The sequence below is a fragment of the Dromiciops gliroides genome, chromosome 3 (assembly GCF_019393635.1).
Source record: "Dromiciops gliroides isolate mDroGli1 chromosome 3, mDroGli1.pri, whole genome shotgun sequence".
NCBI lineage: Eukaryota > Metazoa > Chordata > Mammalia > Microbiotheria > Microbiotheriidae > Dromiciops > Dromiciops gliroides.
The window spans coordinates 550,394,195-550,418,252 of record NC_057863.1 but is presented as its reverse complement, the minus strand read 5'-3'; the positions used below and the strand labels follow the sequence as shown (position 1 = coordinate 550,418,252).

General features: G+C 41.0%; 2 protein-coding genes across 4 annotated transcripts in view; one reads left to right on the top strand and one right to left on the bottom strand.

Annotated features, from left to right (window-relative positions):
- The window catches only part of AAMDC (adipogenesis associated Mth938 domain containing), a 44,215-nt gene extending 42,625 nt beyond the window's left edge, over nucleotides 1-1,590 (bottom strand). The window contains exon 1 of one of the 2 annotated variants that reach the window (XM_043991535.1): nucleotides 1,454-1,590. The gene's annotated coding sequence lies outside the window, so the exon portion shown is untranslated. Of the gene's footprint in view, nucleotides 1-1,107; nucleotides 1,247-1,453 lie in introns of those variants that run through there. The other variant, XM_043991534.1, reaches the window with a different exon arrangement.
- Nucleotides 1,591-1,622: 32 nt separating this feature from the next.
- The window catches only part of RSF1 (remodeling and spacing factor 1), a 133,264-nt gene continuing 110,828 nt past the window's right edge, over nucleotides 1,623-24,058 (top strand). For both annotated transcript variants that reach the window (XM_043991533.1, XM_043991532.1), the window contains exon 1: nucleotides 1,623-1,939. In XM_043991533.1, coding sequence (XP_043847468.1) covers nucleotides 1,759-1,939 — 181 coding nt within the window. In that variant the 5' untranslated portion in view covers nucleotides 1,623-1,758. The remainder of the gene's footprint in view (nucleotides 1,940-24,058) is intronic.

Genomic DNA, 24,058 nt, shown 5'->3' with positions numbered 1-24,058 from the left:
GAGCGAATTAAGCGAATTAAGAGGGATTGGGAAAGTTTTCCCGCAGAAGGTGAGATTTTAGCTTCGGGGAAGCAAGGGAGGCCAAGAGATCCGGATACGGAGGGGGAAAGAAAAGGACAATCGACATTTATTAAGCACCTACCAAATGCTCTAAGGCACAGTGCTAAACCCTGGGAGAAACCAGAGACAAAGCCCCGAACAGAGGCTTGGCGAACACCCTGACTTAGAAGTTGAAAGGAGGAAGACTTTCCAGCCAAGAAGCTGGAGGAGGGTCATGGGGCAGGAGAGCCAGGGGTGAGGCTAAGGACGGCAGGTGCCCAAAGTGGCGGAAAGGTCAAGAGAATGAGGCCTGAGCTCCTGTGCGTCCTTGGGTGGTGGACAGTTGTCACTCGACAAAAAGTCTGTCCAATGAACCGCCGCCCCCCCCCCCTTTCTCTTTTTAACTTTTCTCAAAGTTAGCGTTTTTCCTTTCCAGGAAAGTGAGCTGGGGGCGGGCCAGGTCGGTCAAGTCCCCTCCCTCCCCCCTCTGGATTGGGTTAGCCTTGGGGGGGTAGGTGGGCGGTGGGTGTTTCTACAACTCACACTTCTAGGGTTTAGGGAGGGAGGGGGTCGTGATACCCTGTGGGGGAGAAGCCCTTCGAGGGGGAGGGAGTGACATCCTCTTGGGGAGGGGCAGCCCCATACGGGAGAGGGAAAGGCCCCAGCGGGAAGGGTGGGGTGACACCTGGGGGGCAGCCCTACGTAGACGATGGGGGAGTGACACCTCGTGGGAAGGGACAGCCCAATATGGGAGATGGAAAAGGAAGGGGGGGGTGACACCTCGTGAGAAAAGGGGTGTGTAACACGCAGGGGAGCAGCCCTGCGTAGCGGAGGGGGTGACACCTCTTGGGAAGGGGTAGCCTCTAGGTGAAGAAGGGGGTGACACTGTGAGAGGGCAGCTCTACGTCGGGAGACAACCCCGTAAACAAGCCATAGGCCCCTCCTGAGTGCGGGCCGAGGTTTCCCTACAAACCAGAGGGCACCCTCTCCCCATCAATGGTCCGCTCTTTCTTTCCTCCCCTCCCGCCCTCCGGGGAACCGAAGACCCCGGCGACCCCCCAAACTCACCCGGCGCGTCTGTGTCAGTTCGGCACGCCCCCCCCCACACACACACAGCCCCAGGTCAAAAGTCCGGCTCCGTGTTTTCTACCTCGCTTCGGGGTTCCGCGCCTCTGAGACGCCGAAAGCCCACTCCAGCCCTGCCCAGCCCAGCCCAGCCCAGCCCAGCCCTCGAGCTCGCTCCCGCCCAGCGCGGTCCCCTCCACCATTCATCGCCCGCCGCCAACCTCCGGACCTCGAGGCCCCGCCTGCGGCTGCGCTCATTGGCCTCGTGATGTCGTCTCCCCTCCCCACCTACTCCGAAGTCCCGCCTCCATCCGCTGGGATCCTGGCCCCGCCTCCGCCGCGCGCTCACCTTGTTTTCATTCCCGCTGTCACATGAATCGGTGACTGGCAACGCGAGCTCCGAGCGGGAGGGGGAGATAGAAGGGGAAAGGGGAAGGAAGGGGGGTGAAGGGAAGAGGAGGCTCCTCTGCCCTCAAAGGGCCCGGTTCTCGACTGCTCCCCGCGGCTGTGGTATTGTGGGATCGCGGCGACCTCGCCCCCCTTCCCTCCGCGGCGGGGAGCCCAGCTCTCCTGCGCCCCCTGCTGTCCACCCTGCCTCGCCGCCGGCCTCCCCCTTCCATCTCCCCCCACTCCTCCTCCATCCTCCAGTCCAAGATGGCGGCGGCGGCGGCGGCGGCGACGGCTCCTCCGGGCTGCCCCGGTTCGTGCCCCAACTTCGCCGTGGTTTGCTCCTTCTTGGAGCGATACGGGCCACTGCTCGATCTGCCCGAGTTGCCCTTTCCGGAGCTGGAACGGGTGCTGCAGGCGCCCACTCCCGACGCCGGCGACAGTGAGGGTAAGCGGGGCGAGCGGGCGGGCGAGCGAAGCGGCCCCGCGGCGGGAAGAGGCCTGAGCTCCCTCTTCCATCCCTCGCCTTAGGGAAGCAAATGCTCGCTTGGCCTAGTCCTGGGCCGCTCCCTCTCCTTCTGGGCCTTGGAAGCGGAGGGAGAGGGGGCGGGGCGAACACCCCCACCCCACCCCCACTGCGTGGGTGGGGGGGTGCGGTAGTAATTGGGGCGGGGGGGGTAGGTATTGTGTGCTGTTCTCCGGGGCTTAGGGCCGGTCCTTCCACCCCCGCTCCCTCCCGGGCTGGGGAGGGGAGCGCAGGTTCCGGCCCTCCCTGCGCTTTCTCCGCCCCCTCTCCCTGCACCCCGGGGAGGCCGGGCCCAGCCCCTCTTCTGGACGCCCCCTCCCCACACCCCCACTCCTGTCCACGTTCCAGAGTCCTGGAACAGGGGAACGTGGAGCTCCTTAAGTCCCCCTCCCCATGTGCGCACTCCCCTGGAGTGTTTCCCTCCCCCTTTTCTCCCCCTTTCCCCCCCATTCCTTCCTCCCTTTGCTTTATTCTTCCAAGGCTCTTTGCTCCGAGTGGGGACGCCCTTCAAGACCCTTCTTTCCGACCCCCCCCCACCTCCTGGGAGAATGGAGCCCGGGTTCTTTCTCCATCCGGCTCTCCCCGGAGCCCCCCTCCCGGGAGGCCGGAGAGTGCCTTCCCCTCCCCCCCTCTCAGATGCATTGGTGTATTTCTCCACTTTCCCAGTTCTTCCCTCCTTTTTCACCTCTGGCTGCAGGGATGGAGGGAAGAGAAAGGAGTCGCTGTCCCTCTTTCCCTCCCGTTTGCGGGGTGTGAGTGTGAGCGTGTGAGAGTGTCTGTGTAGGGGGAGGGAGGAGGGGCTCGGAGAAAAGGGGGGGGGCGGACAGAGCCGAAGAAGGTGCTTGTTGCTCATGTTTCTCTCTGGGGCTGCTGGTCTATTATTGGTGTTCGCAAGTGGTGCTCCTTCCACATAAGGCCACCGCGCGACTGCACGGCGCATGCTCGGCCCGGCCCCATTGAAACTTCCTGCTGCTGCTGCTGCCGCCGCTGCTTGTGCCGGAGCATTCCCCCCCCCCCCCCCCCCCCCCCCCCCCCGTGCGCCCGCTGCTCTAACCTTCTTGCCGGTCTATACTTAATGTTTCTAGGGCACATTTCTTCTCCTTATAGGCTGTTTTTTTTTTGTTTTTGTTGGTTGACACTTTATCAAGGAACTTCCTTGGGGTTCAGAGCCCACAATTTTCGAATGATTTGTCTTAAATTAGGTAATCGTAGAACTAAAGAAAACCAGATACGTGAAAGTCTAACTTAAAAAATAAATCAGGGGGCAGCTAGGTGGCACAGTGGATAAAGCACCGGCCCTGGATTTAGGAGGACCTGAGTTCAAATTCGGCCTCAGACACTCGACACTTACTAGCTGTGTGACCCTGGGCAAGTCACTTAACCCTCATTGTCCCACAAAATAAAATTTTTTTAAAATCAGGAGAATAATTGTTAATATTACTCAAGTATTCACTAGAAGAGTTCTTTAACAAACTTAAACTGCATTTACAAATTCGATTGGTGGAGTTAATTATAAAAAGTGTGGGGGGGAGTTCATCCTATAAAACAAGATCCCTTTTTGTGCTTTTAGAAAGAATATACCGGGGGCAGTTAGGTGGTGCAGGGGATAAAGCATTGGCCCTGGATTCAGGAGAACCTGAGTTCAAATTTGACCTCAGACACTTGACATTTACTAGCTGTGTGACCTTGGGCAAATCACTTAACCCTCATTGCCCTGCCCCCCCCCAAAAAAAAAAGAAAAAGAAAGAATATACCATGTGCAAAAAAACCTGTGCTTCAGGCTAGAGGAGTGTGCCTTATACTGTGTTGTTTTGGGGTTGTGTAGTGAAGTGTTGGTGTAAGTGTTCCTTTTGGGGTTTGAAATTTAGGGTGCAAATTACTTTTAGAATTAACTTAGCCTCAATGCAAAGGCAAGCAGTCTCTAGGGAAATACTTCCTCTATGCCTTCCCCACCCCCCCATAGCTGTTCCCCCCCCACACACACACACCAGGTGACCAGTTTATATTATCATCAGAGAAAAGATAATGTTAAGGGTTAATTTAGTGCATAGGGATTATCCTACTGCATTAAAGGCACCCTGACTTAATGGATAGAGGGTTAGCTTTAGAGTCAGGGAAGATTCAAGACCTGATTCTGACACAGAACCTTGACAAGCCTTTTAACTTTTTGGTGCCATAGTTCTCTTAAGTTTCTAACTTAATTTCGTATCATCATTGGTATAGGAGTTTCCACAAGTGTTCCTTTCATTCCCCCCCAAAGAAAAAACCTCCAACTTTAAGTGGTGGGGCAAAACTGCTAAGTAGAAGATGGGAAATCTAGGGACTGAGAATCACCTGACTTTACCCACACCATTAATCTGGAGCCTTTACAGGTTTTTTTCTGTTGTTAAAGGGATGATATAGTGGTTTTGTTTTTTTTCTACAAGATAAGAATAGCTGCTATCTCACAGGATTGTTTGAGGAAATCACTGCAAATCTTAAAGAATTTTATAAATTAGTTTATTGTTAATGTTATAAGGCACTTGGCCAATGAACAGAGCTTATGGTTATAGTTGTTTATATATTTACTATAGAGTGAATACATTGTTTTCATCGTGGACCCAATTTTAAGCTATTTTAAACTTGGATAAAAGCTTTGTGTTGGTATAATATTCAAATGCCTACTGGTCAATAGGCCCAAGACCAATGTGCAAGACAGATATTTTAAGCAGTTATGGAAAATTTGTGAATCTGATTTTAAAACTCTTGACTTTTCCTGGCATGATTAAATTTGTCATTTTGATGCCTCTTTAATATGTTCTTTAAGTTACTAGTGTGTCACCCTTTTTAGTGTATTGGTAGAGGTGACATTCTTTGGATGGGACCATAGCTTTATGTGAATAGTAGCATTTTAAACATTCTGTGACAGGTCCTTCCATTTACAGTGTTGGACTTTGGAATGATGCCCTCAACTTGTATGCTCTGTTTTCACAGAAACTGTACCAAAGACTAGGATCATGGAACTAGAAGAGACTTTAGGTACCATATTATTTTTATAGGTATTATACAAACCTTTATTTCAAAAGTTAGAGTAAAAAGAAATAGATAACAACAAATCATAATAATTATAACAAGAAATGTGTATCTGTGGAAGCTATTGAAGTTCTTCAATAGCAAAAAGTACTTGTTATTTTTTTATATTTTATAAAAGTTGCTTTTGAACAGCTATTTTGTTCATATATAGTTTGAACATATATAGTGCTTTCAAAGTTTGCAAAGCACTTTCTCCACAACTGTTTCCTAAGGTAGATAGTGTAAGTATTATCTGAAATGAAGGGTCCCAAAATAAGTGGTTGAAGTGGCATTAAACCTCAGTTTTTTTCTGATTTCAAGTTCAGCTCTCTTTCACTAGGCTATATTATGCCATAGCTAGTCATTGTGTGGTTGCTTCTTTTGAAAACATTAAACTTGGTCTATTTTTTCAGCCTATTAAATTTTGTACTGCTGCTGTAACATATTAGGGTTCCTATAATGTACCCTTAAAGTTAGCTTTAATGCATTTTCAGAACTCATTTCTTCGTTGAAATTGGACCATCAGTTTTTGCATTAATGGCTTGATTGCAGGAAGTAAACATGTTAATTTCCATTTGTACTTAATTGGAGTTGACTTATGTAATATGATCTCTCTTAATGGTGATTATTGTGGGATGATACTTTTCATGTCTTTTTTTTTTCCTTTTTTTTTTTGGTGAGGCACTTGGGGGTAAGTGACTTGCCCAGGGTCACACAGCTAGTAAGTGTTAAGTGTCTGAGGCGGGATTTGAACTCAGGTCCTGAATCCAGGGCTGGTGCTTTATCCACTGTGCCACCGAGCTGCCCCAAGGGATGATACTTTTTAGATGCTTTTTTTTCACCTAAAGGAAAGGTACCTATCGACATCATTGGAACTGTTTGTTACCATAAATGAAATTTGCCTGCAGATCTTTATGCCAGGGTTTCTGTTTTTTAATTGTGTCAGACCATCCTCGCTAAGCTGAAGTGAGGACATATGTCATTGGATAGCTAGTGAATATATTCTTTGGCCTTTGAAGAAAAAGTAGAAGTTAGAGGGAAAGGGAAGGGAAAGGGAAAGGAACTTCTTCATACTAGGCAAAGTTTGAAGGAGAAAAAAAGCATAGGAAGTCTTTGCCATGTTAACCTATTGCAGTGAGTGGAATGGAAGGGAGTTAAGGCCCTCTGTCTAAAATATTCTTATTAACCAAAATAATTTTCTTCATCCTTATTTTAAATTAGATATTTTTTTAATTTTTAAAATTATTTATTCATTATTATTAAATTTTTTTTGGTGAGGCAATTGGGGTTAAGTGACTTGCCCAGGGTCACACAGCTAGTAAGTGACAAGTGTCTGAGGTGGGATTTTAACTCAGGTCCTCCTGAATCCTGGGCCAGTGCTCTATCCATTGCGCCACCTAGCTGCCCCAAATTACATATTTTTAAAACTAGCCCAGGACCTGTTAGTGAGAAAGTTTATTGGTTCATTGTGATATGTGATAACTCCTGTGACTCATTTTCTGACTATCAGAATCTTGCCGAATGGAGGACTAGGCCATGTAGTTGGAAAATGTGTCTTGCAAAGTGGTAGCTGCTGATCAACTTCTCAGTGACATAATACTTTAAGTGTGTGAAAATACTGTGTTTTAATAGGTACTCTGTTGTCTTTGTTAAAGGGCTTGTATGGTTAAGTATTATTTGCACATATGAAGTAGAAAATTGAGAAAGTTGTCTTGAATAATTTAGGCTCAGTAATGTATTTTTACTTTTAATGATTTATATACTGTAGGCAAAGTATTGGTTTGATTTATCAAGGAAATGACCACATTTCTCTACTGTATGAGGTGGACAAAGTCTTAGTATATACAGCTTTTAAAATGGCATGTGCTATTCTAAATTACTTTTGGTTTTCTGTTTGTACAATAGGTCAGATACTTTTACCATGAATTCCATTGGACTGTCCAGTTTCTTTTGAAGTTGGTGTAATGTTGACTATTGCATGAAATAAGTAATTTCTAGCTTGAATTTCAAACAAGTGTTTTGCTATTTTGTTGAATTTTGTTATACTGATTATTTTTACAAATGACTGGACCAACTTATAATAGTTTCATTTGGAATTTGCTTTCAAATAGCTACAAACCAATATTATACGTGTGTGTGTGTGTGTGTGTGTGTGTCCTTTTTTGTTCTAAGCTGGGATTTCATCTGTTCAGGGAATTTCTGGTATGGAAATTCTCTACACCTAAATAAGGCAGCTCATTTGTACTTTTATTTTCTTAGTTACCTGGGGCATTCATTAAAAAGTAGCTGAGTGACCTGTCTGTGGTTAGTACTTAGGAGTGGGACTCTGAACCAGGGTTTTAAGAATTTGGGGGCTGGTCTATGCCATACTGCTTATAGCTTACTATCAAATATAAACAAATGTAATGTGCATTTCTTGTTATACTTTGTTTTATGTTATTTTTAAATGGTACAAATGGTAAACGGGTTTGATCATTAATCACCACCATAGCATTGCATTTATCATGTTTGTAAACATAGTTTATTTTACAGTTTGCTTCTAGTTTGTTAGTTTTTCCAACTGTTGTTCATTGCTTCTTGACTTCAGAGTGCTCTAGACAAGCAGTTATGTAGTATGTACCTTCAGGTACAGTACCAGAAAGGCTAGCAGGTGCTGATTCTTCTTAGAAATGAGCAATTTCCACCATCTTTGTAAATGTGATAGAGTTGATTTTTTTACTGTCGAGTTCTGCTCCACCCACTAGTTTAGAATAATATGACTATGCCAAGGTGTCCCACTTCGGTGGCTGATCAGTTTACTCACCTATCATCTCCATGCTCTCTGGGCACTGACCAGAGTACTAACTTGTTTCCCCCTAGTTGAATATGAATATAAACCTCAAATTTACATTTAGTCATGGTATTAGGTTCAAATGTGCCAAGTATTTGATGCATAATTATTTAACATTAAAAAGCTATCTGAAGGGACAGCTAGGTGGTACAGTGGATAAAGCATCTGCCCTGGATTCAGGAAGACCTGAGTTCAAATGCGGCCTCAGACACTTGACACTTACTAGCTGTGTGACCCTGGGCAAGTCACTTAACCCCCATGGCCCCACAAAAAAAGAAGAAGAAGAAGAAAAAGACTGTTATCCTGAATTTTAGAACATCTGCTTGCCCATAGTTTGACTGTCATGTTAACATTATGTTATCAACTTCAGGGATTACTTGGGGAAAGATCTTGATGCAGGATTCTTTCCTTTGCCAGACCTAGACCCCTTTTCACTGCTGTCAGGGCTTAGAATACAAACATTTAACTGAGGTCAATTGCATGTTATTAAAAAAAAAATTCCAAAATTTAAAAATTTTGGATTGTGCCACATCAACCCACTTGAATTAATAAAGAATAATTTCATAAGGTGGATTTAGGGGGGAAATATTTCAATGCAATAACTTCTATTTATAAAATCTTTGCTTTTTTCTTTCCAGATTGGTGTTTTGAATTTTAATCCTTATAAAATTATGAACTTTAAGTTTTAAGTAAGTTGCTGTCAATTATAAAATAATTTCCATCTAACATCTGGGAATAACTTAGGGTAACATTTTTTTCATATCTCAAGCAGATTTTTTCTATTCCACTTCAACAAGGAGAAATAATATTGTATTTTTAAACTAAATGTTTTAATCATCAGGTTAGAAATAAAAACCTAGGATATAGATATCTAATAGTCCAACGATTAGGAAGTCAAATATCAAATGCTCATCTCTGTCATGTTTGCAAATAGATTTAGAGCCTGTATAAATGCTAATTAAGTGCTTAGAGTCCCCTGTGAATGAAAATATTAGTAGAGTGATAGCTTGCATAAGAGATCTAATTTTACACACGACTATGCAAAATATTTGCTACTTTGCCAGGTTCCTGCTTCTGTGAATGAGATATGGTCTTGCTGGTAAAGATGATGTGATTAATAGTGTTACAGGTAGTAATTGGTAATAAGTCTTAGATTTTTGTTTAGGGTTTTATACTAATCAAAAATAATTGAAATAAAGTGAAGATACAAATAACCAGCTTTTGTGATTTAAAAATTTAATCTTATTTTAGTATTCTGTATTGTTACTTACCTTGGATTAAATTGAGTATTCAGGCTGCAACCCTATGGTACTTTTCATCAGTGAATCCTAAAGCTTTACTGACATCTGAGTACGTAAAGGTCACCAGAGTTAGAAGTTCTGCCTTGCTTTTGTTGTGCTTGATTGGTTTTGTCACTGTGTGAACATAATTTTCTTGTCAGTACATTTCAGCAAAAGTTTATTAAGTGTTTTTTTTTGTTGTTGTTGTTGTTTTTAATAAAAAGGCACTTGGAAGTGGGGGTCAGGGCATAAACATTTGTTAAATACCTACTGCGTGCCAGGCACTATGCTAAGCACTCTACAAATAGTTTGTCTCTTGATCTATCTGCTGGTAGAAAGATTAATTTTTTATTTTTTTTGCGGGGCAATGGGGGTTAAGTGACTTGCCCAGGGTCACACAGCTAGTAAGTGTCAAGTGTCTGAGGCCGAATTTGAACTCAGGTACTCCTGAATCCATGGCTGGTGCTTTATCCACTGCGCCACCTAGCTGCCCCCTGGTAGAAAGATTAAACACGTTTTTCCCTTTAACACTTTAGTTTCTAGGGATCTGGGGCTGAGTAACAACATGTAAGAGGGTAAATAAGTACAATATAATTTGTGGAGGGCATTTACAGACTGTAGTAATCAGAAAATATTTTGAGTATCAGGTGACACCAGAGTTAAGCTTTTTACAGGGCTAAAGATTTTAAGAGCTAGAGATGATGGAGCTGCCTACCAGCCATGAATGATTGATAGCTTGTAGGAAAGCAGAACTAAAAGAAGAAATGCTGAGTTCTAGGCACAGCAAGTAGCTTGTTAGATTAGAATATAGATTGTGGCAAGTGGAAGAACTGGGAAAGGAGTCTGAAAAGGTAGATAAGATTAGGAAGAGCTTTCAGTACCAAGCCAGGAACTGCTATTTGATCTTAAAGGCATTTGGGAGCCGCTGAAGAGTTTTTAGCCGGGGAGTGAAGTCAGATCCCTGAGCCAAATTAGGAAGATTATTTTGGTAGCTGGGGGGAGGATCAATGGGAGAGGGGAAGTCTATTCTTTTTTTTAGTGTCCCCTTCTCTCCACTCCCATAGCCACTACTCTTAGTTCAAGTCTTTATCAGTTCTCTCCTGGACAATTGCAGTAGTTTTCTAATTGATCTTGTATCCAGCTTCTTTCCTTCTCATCCTTTATGCAATTACCATAATGATCTTTCTGAAGCACGGGTCTGACCCGACAGCTCCAGTGGCTCCCTCTTACCTCTAGGATGAAATATAAACTCCTATCTGGCATTTAAAGGATTTATAATCTTGTTTCCAACCCATCTTTGTAGACTCATTAGACCATATATCTTTATGCCGTTTTTAGTACATTCAAAGTGGCTTTCTTGCTAATATTCTCCTATCTCTTGTTCTGAACAAGCTCACTTCAATGTGTGGGAACATAGTCGTGTCTGCCTTGTAGAATCTACTCAGCTGCAATCCCGCCTTCTACACGAAGCTTTTACTGACTTTCATGACCTCCAGTGATACCCTCCCCAAATTATCTGATACTTATTTTGTATTTATGTGTATAAGTGTTGCCTCCTCCTATAGAATGTGAACTTCTTGAGGTCAGGGGCTATTTTGTTTTGTTCTCTGTGCCCCTAACACTTTGTACAGTTATTGGTACATAGTAGGTGCTTATTGATTGATTTGATTGATTTACTGAAAGTAGGGAGATTAATGAGGAAGCTGTTGCAGTAATCCAGGTTAGAGGTATTGAAATCCTGAGAACTAACATGATCTTCATATCTGATTTCTATGTGAATAGAGAAGGGGAAAGGGTTGAACTGTATTTTGGAAGTATAATTGACAAGATTTGGTATATGGTTGGATATAGGGGATATTGGAGAGAGAAGAGGCAAGGATGATGCCAAAGTTGTAAACCCGAGTGTATAAAATTATAGTGAAGCCCTCAGTGTAAGTAGGCACGTTTGGAGATGGGGTGGGTATAGAGGGGTAATTAGTTCCATTTTGGACATGTTGAGTTTGAGGTGACATAGGATCATAGATTAGAGATGGAAGGGACCTGGAAACTGAGGCCTAAGAAGTTGTGAATTATCTAAGACCATACAGATAGTGAAGAGTGGGGATTTGAACTCAAAGTCCTGTGACTCCAAATTCACCATTCTTTCCACTGCACTTTGGTCAAGATGCTCAGTTGGCAGGACCCTGGATTGGAGCTCAGGAGAAGAGTTAGGGCTGGATATTACAAATGTGGGAGATCTCTTCATAGATAAGTTCATTGAACTCATGAAAGCTGATGAGAGTTAAAGCCTTGGAGGCTCAGAGATGCACAAAGGGAATAGAGTAGGCCCAGGAAGATGGGAATGGGGAGGAGAAGATTGGGGAGGAGAAAAAATGGAGAGATATAGGGGTAAAGTTAAACAGAAGGGGACAGAGTGGAAAGGTGTTGGTGTCTGGCTAGAATGTGGTATTGGTGAAAAGAAGGGTACGGAGATTGTGAAGAAGGGGGCAGAGATGGTAGGAAAATGACATGACATATTTGGACCGTGCCCAGGAGGGATAGAGTTTTTAAAGAGGAAAAGGAGAGGCTGATGCTTTGGAGGCTTATAAATTAGTAAATTGTGTGTTATAGTAGGAGTCCTGTTCATCCTATTTGTCTTCCTACTATTTACTCTTCTGCCTCTAGATCACTAGGGTCAAACTCATATAGAAAAGATCCCTGCTGGCTACATAGTGACTTAGAAAACCACAAATTAACATTATCTGTTCATATTATATTTTAAAAATTTTTGTCAGACATTTCCCAATGACATTTTAATCTTGTTTGGGCCACTCTAAGTCAAGTGACTTGGACATCCTGGGGCACTTAACAGTTTAGAAATTCTCCTCTGTATGCAAGCTTTGCTGATGAGTGAGTGAAAAAGCACAAATTTACTTGGCTCCCTCTTGCTTGCTAACCAGATCATGTTTTACATTTCCATCCTACTTTCATTCCTGGCCATTGTCTTGCCATCTGACCTAGACAAACTCTTTGCTTTTGGTTGGGGCTGGTTAATCAGTTTCCTATGGCAATACTAGCCTAGCCTTTCTAGAAAAAAGCACTCATCTCCTATATGTATGGTATCGCTATTAGAATGCAAACTCCCTGAGGGCAGATTGTCTTGCTTTTGTATTGAGGCACTAGGTGGGTCTCTGTGCTGGAAAACTGGGCCTTTGGACCCTGGCAAGTCATTTGGACTTTTCTCAGCCTTGGTTTCCTCATCCATAAAATAGGCTTTGGGATTCAAATGACCCCAAGGTCCATTCCAGTGCTTCATAAATGCTTTTTTATTCATTCAGTTAACTTGGCTCCAAATAATTAAAAAATTTAAAAAGATCCTTTAAAAAATATATAGAACAGGGGCAGCTAGGTGGCACAGTGGATAAAGCACCGACCCTGGATTCAGGAGGATCCTAGTTCAAATCTGGCCTCAGACACTTGACACTTACTAGCTGTGTCACCCTGGGCAAGTCACTTAACCCTCATTGTGGCCCCCCCCCCATTTAAGAATGAGAACTATGAGTGACGGGTTAATTTTTTTGTTTGCTTCCCCAAAAATTCTTAATAAATTTTACCATGACCTTTTGCTAATACCTTCTAGCTAGATTAAGACGTGTCTGTTGTATGTGTCATGGTTAATGTATATTTATTATATTCACTGGAACTTTACTACTATGTGAGATTTTACTTCTAAATAGTGTAATTTCTGCTCCTGGGCTTTTCTCTCTGACAGTTATCTTTTGGCGTGGAATAAACAATTTCTCCTTGTTAGACAAGGACTTAGTATATTTAAATCGTAATGCATTTTTGCATTATTTCTTTTGTTCATTTAGATATTTTTAGTGAGGCAATTGGGGTTAAGTGACTTGCCCAGCACACAGCTAGTAAGTGTTAAGTGTCTGAGGCCGGATTTGAACTCAGGTCCTCCTGACTCCAGGGCCAGTGCTCTATCCACTGTGCCACCTAGCTGCCCCTGAAAACATAATTTAATAAGTTTTTCAAAAACTTTCAGTGGGTTTTTTTTTTGGGGGGGGTTGCAGTTTTGTTAATCTCTTTGATTTTAAGAATTTCTAATTTGTATTTAGTTGGGACTTTTCAATTGTTGCATTTCTGGTTCTTTAAAACTGCATAATTCATTGGTTTTTTGGGGAGGGGTTGGTCTCTATTGTTTTTTGTTTTTTTAGTGAGGCAATTGGGGTTAAGTGACTTGCCCAGGGTCACACAGCTAGTAAGTGTTAAGTGTCTGAGGCCGGATTTGAACTCAGGTACTCCTGACTCCAGGCGCGCCGCCCCCCCCCCCCCCCCCCCCCCCCCCCCCCCCCCGTCTCTATTGTTAAGGAAAATATTTAGAGGTTAGAGGTATAAATTTTTGCCTAAGGACTGTAGTTTCTCATGACTCCTACATCGATCTCATTTCTCTTTCCATTCTTTCCTCCACCTCTCTAAATCTTCTTTCTTTCTCTCCTTTCTTTTCAAAGTTCCTTTTGAGCATGTCCATGGCCGAGACCAATTCATATTTTTCTTGGAAGCTTTGGATGTAGGGACCCTGAGGTTGTTATCCTCTTCTGAGGGTGCACCTTGATCTTCGTTGTCACTAAAGAAACTTTCAATAGTTCTCAACTTTCTTTGCTTGTTCATCTTGCCATCTTTTACTTGACTTTTAACTCCCTCTTACAGTGGGGCCCTACTTCAAAGCTATACCGTTCCAAGCTTCAGAGGGTCCCAGTTGTTTCTGTTTGAGGGAGGGCAGGTTTTTCTCTTGCCTGGCCTGTTGTCTGGTCTGAAGTCAACTTGCTAATTAACTAGCCAGCAGAACTATGTGTGCTATGGGTCTTAGCTCTGATGAGCCTGCTCCCCTCCCCAACCTGGGCCTTCTGCCACTCAGGATTTCTTTCTGGTTCCCTGCTGGGGTGGGATAGCCGAATTCCTCCTTAGGTCCTGCAGACACCCCTGTATTTTCCCCTTGGCCAGCCATTTAGCCCTCTCACCTGACCGTAGGCTTAGTTCCAGAAGACACTGGTGCTGCAGCTGATTTGGAAACTTGGGGCTAAGTTCTTCTGGTGTAGCATGCCTGGGGTCTGTGTTGTTGTGATTGCGGGGTTGGACTCCGCTAGCAGCCCAACACAGCCCCCTTTAATCTGTCTTTGGCTGGAAAATTATCTCAGCCTGTCTTTTTGTGGGTTTTTCAGCTCCAGGGCTTTGTTTTATTGCTGTTTGGGGGGTAATTGTGCCAGGAGCTTTGTGTGTTTAATGTCTTACCTCCTCCATTTTGGCTCTGCCCCTGGAAATGACTGTAGTTTCTAGAATCTGTTTTTTGACTGGCTAATTCTTTAGGATTAGATTATTTAGTTTCCATTTAAGTTTGAATCTTTTCTTTAAATTTCCTTTATTGATTAGAATTTTATTGTATTATAATTAGTACAAGGTGTTTTAAATTTTTGGTTTTGTACATTTATTTATGATGGTTTTATGCACTAGTGTGCCATCTATTTTTGTAATGGTTCCATGATTATCTGGGAAATGTGGGTATTCTTTCTATTCTCGTTGAGTAATTTTCAGAGATCTAGTCCATCTAACTTTTCTAAAATTCTATTTAAGTCCTTAACTTTATCTCATAGATTTTTGTCTAGTTTTAAAAGCAGCACATTGAAGTCCCCAATGATTATATGGTTTTTCTATCTCCCACTCTTAATTCTATTACCTTTTTCTTTAAGTAGTTAATTATATATTTTGTTGCATATGCATGTGCATTTAAATATTGCTATTTTGTTATCTATGGTACTTTAATGTAATTTCTCAGTTTATCTTTTTTACTCTCTGTCTTTATCATTGGCTTTCCTGGGATCATGAATGCCTGGTTTTTTTTTGGGGGGGGGGCTGCCTGTTATTTTTAATAGACTTGGGTATAATACATTTTTCTAAACTCTTTATTTTAACTCCATCTTTGATCAAATGTTTCTTAGAAACATCTATTGTTGGATTTGGCTTTCTAATCCTTTTTGTTAGCCTACATTTTATGGGTGAGGGTATACCATTCACATTTATGATTATGATTGTTAATTAATTTTTTTTGTCACATCCTTTGATACTTTTCATCTTTGCTCCTGTCTTAACAAAGGAAGTGGTGAAAGATAAGGAATGTGTTCATCACCATTAATCTACAATTGAAGTGTTCTCCTAGGTTTGACCCTCCTAGGTCACTGGTTCTTATGCTCCTTTTTAACCTCTCCTTTCTGATCCACTCTCTAAAGTTGAAGTTCGTTTTTCTTGTGACTGTTCTCAACCTGATTTTACCCTCCCTCATTAATAAATAGGACCTATCTGTTTTCCTTTAGATTTTAATGTATTTCATATGAAAATCTGTGTTCAACCCTCCTTCAGATAAGAGTAAAGTTCATATTTTGCTTATTTCCCTCACTTTTTTTAGTCCTAAGTTTTTATACATTTTTCCTTCTTTCATCCCTCTGTTCCTTTTCTTTCCTCTTTTTAAGTCAACAAAACAAACATTACCACACTTAGGTACTGAATTTGCCTTTCTTAACTCCTGTGTTAAATTCTGAAAGTAATGGGATTCTGACAGGACATCTATTCTGCTATAGAATATAAGTATTTGATGAATATTTAGCCTCTTCTAATGGCAAAGTTTTAAAATTTTAAAATAACCTTTCTAAGTTTCTCTTTGATTCTCTATGTTTGAGTTTCAAAGATTCTGCTCAGCCCTGGTCTTTCCAACAGGAATGCTTGAAAATCCTCTATTTCATTAAAGGTCCATTTTTTTCTCCATTTAGTATCAGTTTTGCAGAGGCACCTTATTCTAGGTTGTAAGCCTTTAACTTGTCTTTTGGAATGTCATATTACAATATATTCTTTCATTTATAGTAGTTATAGCATAGTCCTGTGTGATTCTGACTGGTTCCATAGTAACTGAACTCTTTCTTTTTGGTTATTTGCAGTATTTTTTTCTTTGACCAGGAATATCTGGATTTGGGGTATGATATTTCTGGGTGTTTTCAATTTAAATTCTCTTTCTGTAAGTGACCAGTGGATTCTTTTCTATTTTTACTTTTGTCCTCTGGACAAAATTTGAAATAAGTATCCTAGTGGTTTTTAGGGGAGGGAGGGTAGTTTTTATTTTAATGGCATTTGATTCTTAAATTACCTCTCTTTTAGCCTTTTTTCCCCTCTGTAGTTATTTGTTTTTAATAGTAGATAATTTATGTGTTCTTACATTGTTTGTCTTTTGTTGTTATTCTAAAATTTCCTGTTTTTTCATGGCCTTTATTTCCTTTATTCTGTTTCTCAGAGATTTTCCACCTTTTTTACTAGAGGCAGCTGGACTTGGACTTAGGAAGATGTGAGTTCAAAAATCCTATCTCAGACCTTAATTAAATGACCCTAATCAAAATATTTAAACATTCCTTGTGTGTAAAATGAGGATAATAATATGTATCCCATAGGGTTGTTTTGACAATCAAATGAAATAACATAAGGCATTTTGCAAACCTTTAAGTGTTGTATAAATCCTTGTGGTGGTAGTAGTAACCTAGTTTTTTTCATCATAGCTCTAATTTTCATTTTATATCTCTTACTTCATTTCTTGTAGTCACTTTTAGTGTCCTTGTGGCCACACCATTCTTTTCTCTGATGTTCTACTTGAGGAGTTTCTTTCCAGTTAACCCCTTGGACTTCTCTTAACCCATAGTATTTCTTCATTGTGTATGGTTATTTTTTTCTGTTTGTTCATATCTCTAGCCTCAGTTTTTAAGTTGATCCTTTGTGTTATGACTAGCTCCTCCCTTTCCCAAACTTTTGGTGAGTTATATAATCCCTGCTTGGTATTGTTCTCTCTGTAGATTTGATTCTGTTGCTGCTGCTGCTACTGTAATTCTGCATGTGTTAGAGCAGATCTCTGCCTTCTAGAAGACCTAGCCTTCTATTATAATTCCTGGCTTCTACCTCCTTTCTTGTGGGCTTCAGCCTGTCCTTGCATAATCATCAATTGGGAGTTGGTTCTGTCTTCTGCTGTGATCCTGCAAGGCCTGAATATGATGTTGGAGATTAGGTTGATGGTCCTACTTCAAGGTTCTCAAGTATATGCATCCATTCTTTGATATGGACCTGTCTCATGCTTCAATTCTGAAGATGCTGAGGCATATATACACTACCCTTCCTTGTCCCCCCTTGCAGTGACTTTATGGAGGCTGGATCTGTCCCCTGCTATTGCCCCAACAGGCCAGGGTAGAGATCCTCCTGGCTTAAGACTCTAGTTACAGGAGCTCCCACTGGCTTCTAACCTCCAACAATTTATTTCCTACTGAGAGTAGCCTGCAGACTTTAGGCTATTGTTTGGACTGGATGGACAAGTTTATAGTCTTGATCATTACTCTGTCTGGTGGCCTTTTAGACCTTGAAAAAAATTGTACTACTTCTTATTTTTAGCATCCTGTTAGGTTAACTAAAAAAAATTCATAACCATGAACTAAGAATTTTAAAAAATTTTACTTTCTTTTAATTTTCTCACTCCTGCTATCCTTTGTTTTCCCCCTCCTTCTTAAACCTCCCTCCCAGTAAAGGAAAAAAGAAAAAAAAACCTGAAAATGAATCCCTTAATATACATCTGCACAATCTGCCAAAAACAAATTTCCATAGTGGCTGCGCCTGAAAACGAATGAATGAATGAATATGTCTTTCTATATTTTAAGTTCATCACCTCTTTGTCAGGAATTGAATGATGTTTCATCTTCATTCTTTTGTTCTCATATTTTATCATTGTATTGATCAGAAGTCAGGTCTTTGAAAGCACCATAATTTTTTTTTTTTTTTTAGTGAGGCAATTGGGGTTAAGTGACTTGCCCAGGGTCATACAGCTAGTAAGTGTTAAGTGTCTGAGGCTGGATTTGAACTCAGGTACTCCTAACTCCAGGGCTGGTGCTCTATCCACTGCGCCACCTACCTGCCCCTCGTCATAATATTTTTAAAAATCGCAACTAGTATTTATATAGCATTTTAAGGTTAGCAAAGCATTTTACAGTTAATCTCTCATCTGTTTCTCATAATAATACTGTTAAGTAAGTCCTATTATACAAATAAAGAAACTGAGGCTGAAAGGCTAAGTGACTTGTCTAAAGCTGTATTTGAACTCAAGTTTTCTTTTTTTTTCCATAAAAGTATTTTGTTATTTTCCAGTTACATGTAGAGATAGTTTTCAACATTTGTTTTTATAAGATTTCTAGTTTCAAATTTTTCTCCCTCCCCTCTCCCCAAGACAGCAAGCAATCTGATACATGTTATATATGTACAGTCACATTAAACAAATTTCTGCATTAGTGATGCTGTGAAAGAAAAATCAGAGCAGAAAAGAAAAAGCTCAAAAAAGAAAAACAAACAAAAAAATAGAAATACTATTGGTTCAATCTGCATCTAGATTCCATAGTTCTTTTTTTCTGGATTTGGAGAGCATTTTCCATCATGAGTCCCTTGGAACTATCTTGGACCATTGTGTTGCTGAGAAGAATTCCAAACTGCTCTCCAGAATGGTTGGATCAGTTCACAACTCCACCAACAATGCATTAGTGTTCCAATTTTTCCCACAGCTTCTCCAATATTTATTATTCTCCTTTTTTGTCATATTAGCCAATCTGATAGGTGTCAGGTGGTACCTCAGAGTTGTTTTAATTTGCATTTCTCTAATCAATAGTGATTTAGAGCATTTTTTCATATGGCAATAGATAGCTTTGATTTCTTCATCAGAAAACTACCTTGAACTCAGCTTTTCTTACAAAATCCAGTGTTCTTACCTACTTTGTCACCTAGCTGCCCATATAGATGCTAGCTATTAAAATTATTAAATTCTTTTTCTTTTTGCCTTGTGATTTAAAAAATTTTGAACTTAACATGCACCAAATAAGATGATCATTTCCATATACAAAGCAAGACAGTGTGAGGATTGCATATGCAGCCATGCATCTGTGTACTATATAGCTTTTTTTTTTCCCTTAAGTTTGCAAGAATTTCAGTGTTATTTTCAAAGCTGACCAGTTTGGTTTATATTTTCCACTGATCTTCCATCTGTTTGTTTTTTTCCTGTGTACTTAAAACATTTCTTCAATGGCTTTCCAAAATTTTCCCCCTATTGTGGGGGGAAAACTATCCTATTGCAAGTACCCTTTCCACATAACCCCTTTCAATAATTCATAGAGAAAAACAAAACAAAAAAACTTAACATAAAGAATACAGTCAAGTAAATTCCTGCATTGGCCTATATCTGAAAATGTCACATTCTGCATCTTGATTTCATTACCATTATATCTCATGAGGTGATTTGATTGTTTTATCATTGGTTTTCTAGCATCAAGACTGGTCATTGCATGCATCAGAGTTAAGTTTTTTAAAGTTTTCTTTGCAATGTTGTTATATAAATTTTTCTGTGAATTCCATTTATTTCACTTTGTATCAATTCATACAATTCTTCCTAGGTTTTTCTGAACTTGTCCCTCTTGACATTTTTATGGCACAATAAGTTTTCCCTTAATTATTAATTATGCCATAATTTTTTAGCCATTCCTGTGCATTTCCAAGATACTTCATCTCCTAACTGTGGGCATTTTTACTAACTGTCCCCCATGCATGGGATACTTCTTTCTCTTCTTTACCTCTTGGATTCCTTGTCTTCTTTCAAATGCCAAAATTCTACCTTCTACAGGAAGCTGTTCTCAATCCCTCTTAATTCTAGTGTCTTCCCTCTGTTGATTATTTTCCACTTATCTGGTGTATATCTCATTTATACATAGTTCTTTGCATGTTATTTCCCCCATTAGATTGTGAGCACCTCAAAGACAGGGTCTATCTTTTGCTTTTCTTTGTATGCCTAGCACTTAGCATGGTACCTGGCACATATGTTAAGTAAATGTTTATTGACTGATAGATGTCCCTCCTTTCATTTCCAGCTATTTGCCACTATATATGGATCCTTTCTCTCTCTCTCTTTTTTTTTTGGTCACTGGGGTACAAGCATAGTTTTCATATCACTGGGTTTCAAAGGATATGTACAGGTTAGTGACTCTGAGTCATTTCCAAATTGCTTTCCAGAATGACAGGACCAATTCATAGCTCCACCAGAAGTCTATTAATGTGCCTGTTTTCCTGTAGCCATCCTCTGGGTGCCCCCTCCCCCCAACATTTGCCATTTCCCTTTTTGTTATTTTTACCAATCTCATGAATATGAAGTTGGAGCCTTAACATTGTTTATTTTGCCTTTCTCTAATTATTAGCGACTTAGAGTATTTTTATGATCGTTGATTACTTTAATTTCATCCTTTGTGAACTACTTGTTTAAAAGCATTGGCCATTTATCTACTGGGGAATGACACTTGTTTTTATATATTTTAATTAGTTTCTTATATTTTAGAAATAGAAAAACTAATTTCAAAGATAATTTTCTGGGTTTACTGTTTCTCTGTTAGTTTTAACTTCATTGATTTGGCCCATACAAAATCTTTTCAATTTTTTCAAATCAAATCTTTCTTTAACCTTCTGTGATCCTCTCTATCTTGTTTGGTCATGAGCTCTTCTTTTACCCATAAAAGTATTTTCTTCCTTGATCCTCTAATTTATGTTCTTGTTTTCTCTTCCATTAAATTGTATGTTCTTTGTGAGTAGAGATTGTTTCATACATTGCACTTGTATCCTTAAGACCTAGCACAATTCCTAGTACATAAATGCTTGTTAATTGATTTCTTTTTTGGGGGGGGCAGGGCAGTGAGGGTTAAGTGACTTGCCCAGGGTCACACAGCTAGTAAGTGTCAAGTGTCTGAGGCCAGATTTGAACTCAGATCCTTCTGAATCCAGGGCTGGTGCTTTATCCACTGTGCCACCTAGCTTCCCCCCGCCCCCCCCCCCCCCCGAGGATTTAGTAGGTAGGGTAGATAACAAGAAGATGATGAAGGTGATCACATAGAAGTGTTGGGATTTATTAAATGCCTTCAATATGCTAGGCATGAGAGACAAGGAGCTTGCAGTGGGTGTTGGGAGTGGTCGGGGATGAACACAAATCAATGCCAAGAAAATTTGAGGAGGGAGAAAGAATTCATGGGGATGTTCAAGGAAAGCTTCTTTATAGGAGGTGGCATTTGATTTGAGTTATGAAGATAAGGGTTTTGAAGTGGCAAGATCATAGATTTAGATCTGGTAGGGATCTGAGAGCATAATTCCAGTCAGAGAGGGTGGATACTGAAAATGCTAGAGAATAATAGATGGATTTTCAGGGTAAGGGTAAGAAGCCAGTATTCCAATCTGGCTAGAATAGAAAGTTTGTGAGGAGGTGTAGTGTGACATAAAGCTGGAAAGGTCCATAGGAGCCAGATTGTAGAGGCGTAAAGTTACAGGTTAAGGACTTTTTAGCCTGTAGGCATTGAGGAGCTACTGAAAGACTTTGGGCAAGGGGGTACATGGTTAAACCTGCACCTCTGAAAGACAGTGTTGTCCACTTTGTTTAGGATGGATTGGAGAAGAGGGAAAGGCTGAAAAAGCAAGGAGATAAAATAGGAGGCATTCAGCTAAGACAGTGGAGTCAAACTCAAATAGAAATCAGTCTCTACAGGTTGCGTGTTGTCGTTAGAAAACCAAAAATTAATATTCTCAGTGGAGTGTTTTAGAGTTGCATTTATTCAGAGATGATACTTGGAATCAAGTCGATGAATACCTAGAATCAAATGAAATTTACTAAGGGGATGAATATAGAAAAGAAGAAAAAGCCTATGACATGGTCCTGGAGATTGAGATCCAAGAGAGCAGATAGAAGAGGTGAGGGTGTGCAGGAGAAAGGGTGTCGGGGATATAACTCTGTGTTTAAGTGAATGATAGCAGTGGTCAAACAGATTTAGAGGAGCTTTGCCATCCATCCCACACACCCCTACTAAGGCATCCCATTGCACTTAGAGAGCTCTCCTTGTTAGAGCTTGGCCCACTGGTGGAATTTGAAGATGGCAGCGATCCTATCTAGTTGGGGGAATCAGGGAAGATTTAAGGAATTGGAGTCATATGATTTAGAAAAAGAAGAATCTTGAGGGACAGCTAGGTGGTGCAGTGGATAAAACACCAGCCCTGGATTCAGGAGGACCTGAGTTCAAATACGGCCTCAGACACTTGACACTTACTAGCTGTGTGACCTTGAGCAAGTCACTTAACCCCCATTGCCCCGCAAAAAGAAAAAGAAGAATCTTAACTACTGTCCTATATCACCCTTCATTTCACAGATGAGGAAACTGAAACACAAAGAGGGGGAGTGACCAGGCCAAGGCCTTACAAGCAGTAAATAGCAGAGGTCCTTCGACTTCACATTTATTGTTTTTTCTACTATTCCACTTATCCTTGGAAGAAGGGAAAGATTTCTGCTGAGAAAGATTTGGGTGGAACAAGTTCCAAATGTGTGAGTAGGGTATATATAAATGTCCAATAATCATGGTAAAATCAGAAAGCGGGGGCAGCTAGATGGCACAGTGGTTAAAGCACCGGCCCTGGATTCAGGAGTACCTGAGTTCAAATCCGGTCTCAGACACTTGACATTAACTAGCTGTGTGACCGTGGGCAAGTCACTTAACCCCCATAGCCTAAAAAAAAAAAAATTAGAAAGCAATTCATAGTCAATTTAGCTGAAGCACAGAGTTATTAAAGGTGGGTGATGTTAAATAAGTCTGGAAATGTAGATTGGAGGCAGATTGTAGAGGTCTTTGAATGCCAGTCTAAGAAGTTATAATCATTATTAGGCAGTGGTGAAATACTGAAAGATTTTGAGCCACAGAAATGATGTATGTGAAGAAGAGTATTTTGACAACTGTTTGAAGGATGAATTAGAGTTGGAGATCCTAGAAGCAGGGAGACTTGTTAGACCATTAGTTTCCTTTTTTCCTTTATTGGAATTTTTTTTCATTTTGTTGTTTGCCATCTCTTCATTTCCCACCAGCCTGCACTCCTTTACACTTGTCCATCATGCCCCCAGGAACCTCATCAGCCTTGGTACTCAGATCCCTTTAGTCCCTTCTTCCAGCCTCTCTCTCTGATGAGAAGGTAGAGGGGAAAGCCCCTCCCAAACCTCCATTTAAGGAGGGTGCCCAGGTCAGCTTTCTGTAATGCATTCAAAGCTCTTCATAATTTCCTTCCCCTCCACCACCTTTCTCATCTTCTTTAATCTTCATCCACCCATCTACTCTTTGATTCATGACACTGGCCTCGTAGTTTCTCAAACAGGATACTTCATCTCTTCACCTTGGAAAACTTATCTTTGCCTCCTGATGTCCTTAAAAGTCCCAGCTAAATGTCCACTTTCTACAGAAAGCCTTTCCTGATTCCCTCTTACTTCTAGTATTTTTTTCCTTTGAGACTACCCCTAGTTTATCCTATGTGTATTGTGTTTGTATGTAGTTTTCATATATCTCCTCCATTAGACTGAGCTCAAGAGCAGGAACTGTATTTTGCCATTCTTTATATCCCTGGGGCTTAATACAATATCTATCTGGCATACAGTAGTGACTGAATCACAATTTGATATGATCGCCAAATTCAAATCCAAAATCGTGCCTTCCTGTCTTCTTAGCTCAGTGATAAACCTCTTCAGTTATTTCAGTTGCTTCTTGTGTGGCCTGGTTTGTAGACCTCTTAAGATTTCTGTTGTACACATTGGAGCTTCTTCGTGCCCCTGCTAAAATGGGAGTGACATAGTACTTACAAATATGATTTGACCCAGGTTAGAGGATCCTAAATTACAACTGTAAGGACCTTATTTTACAGATGAGAGATTAAGATACAAAAAAATGATGTGACCTGCCCAAGCTAAGGTGTGGTAAGTAGTAGAGCTGGCATTTGGAT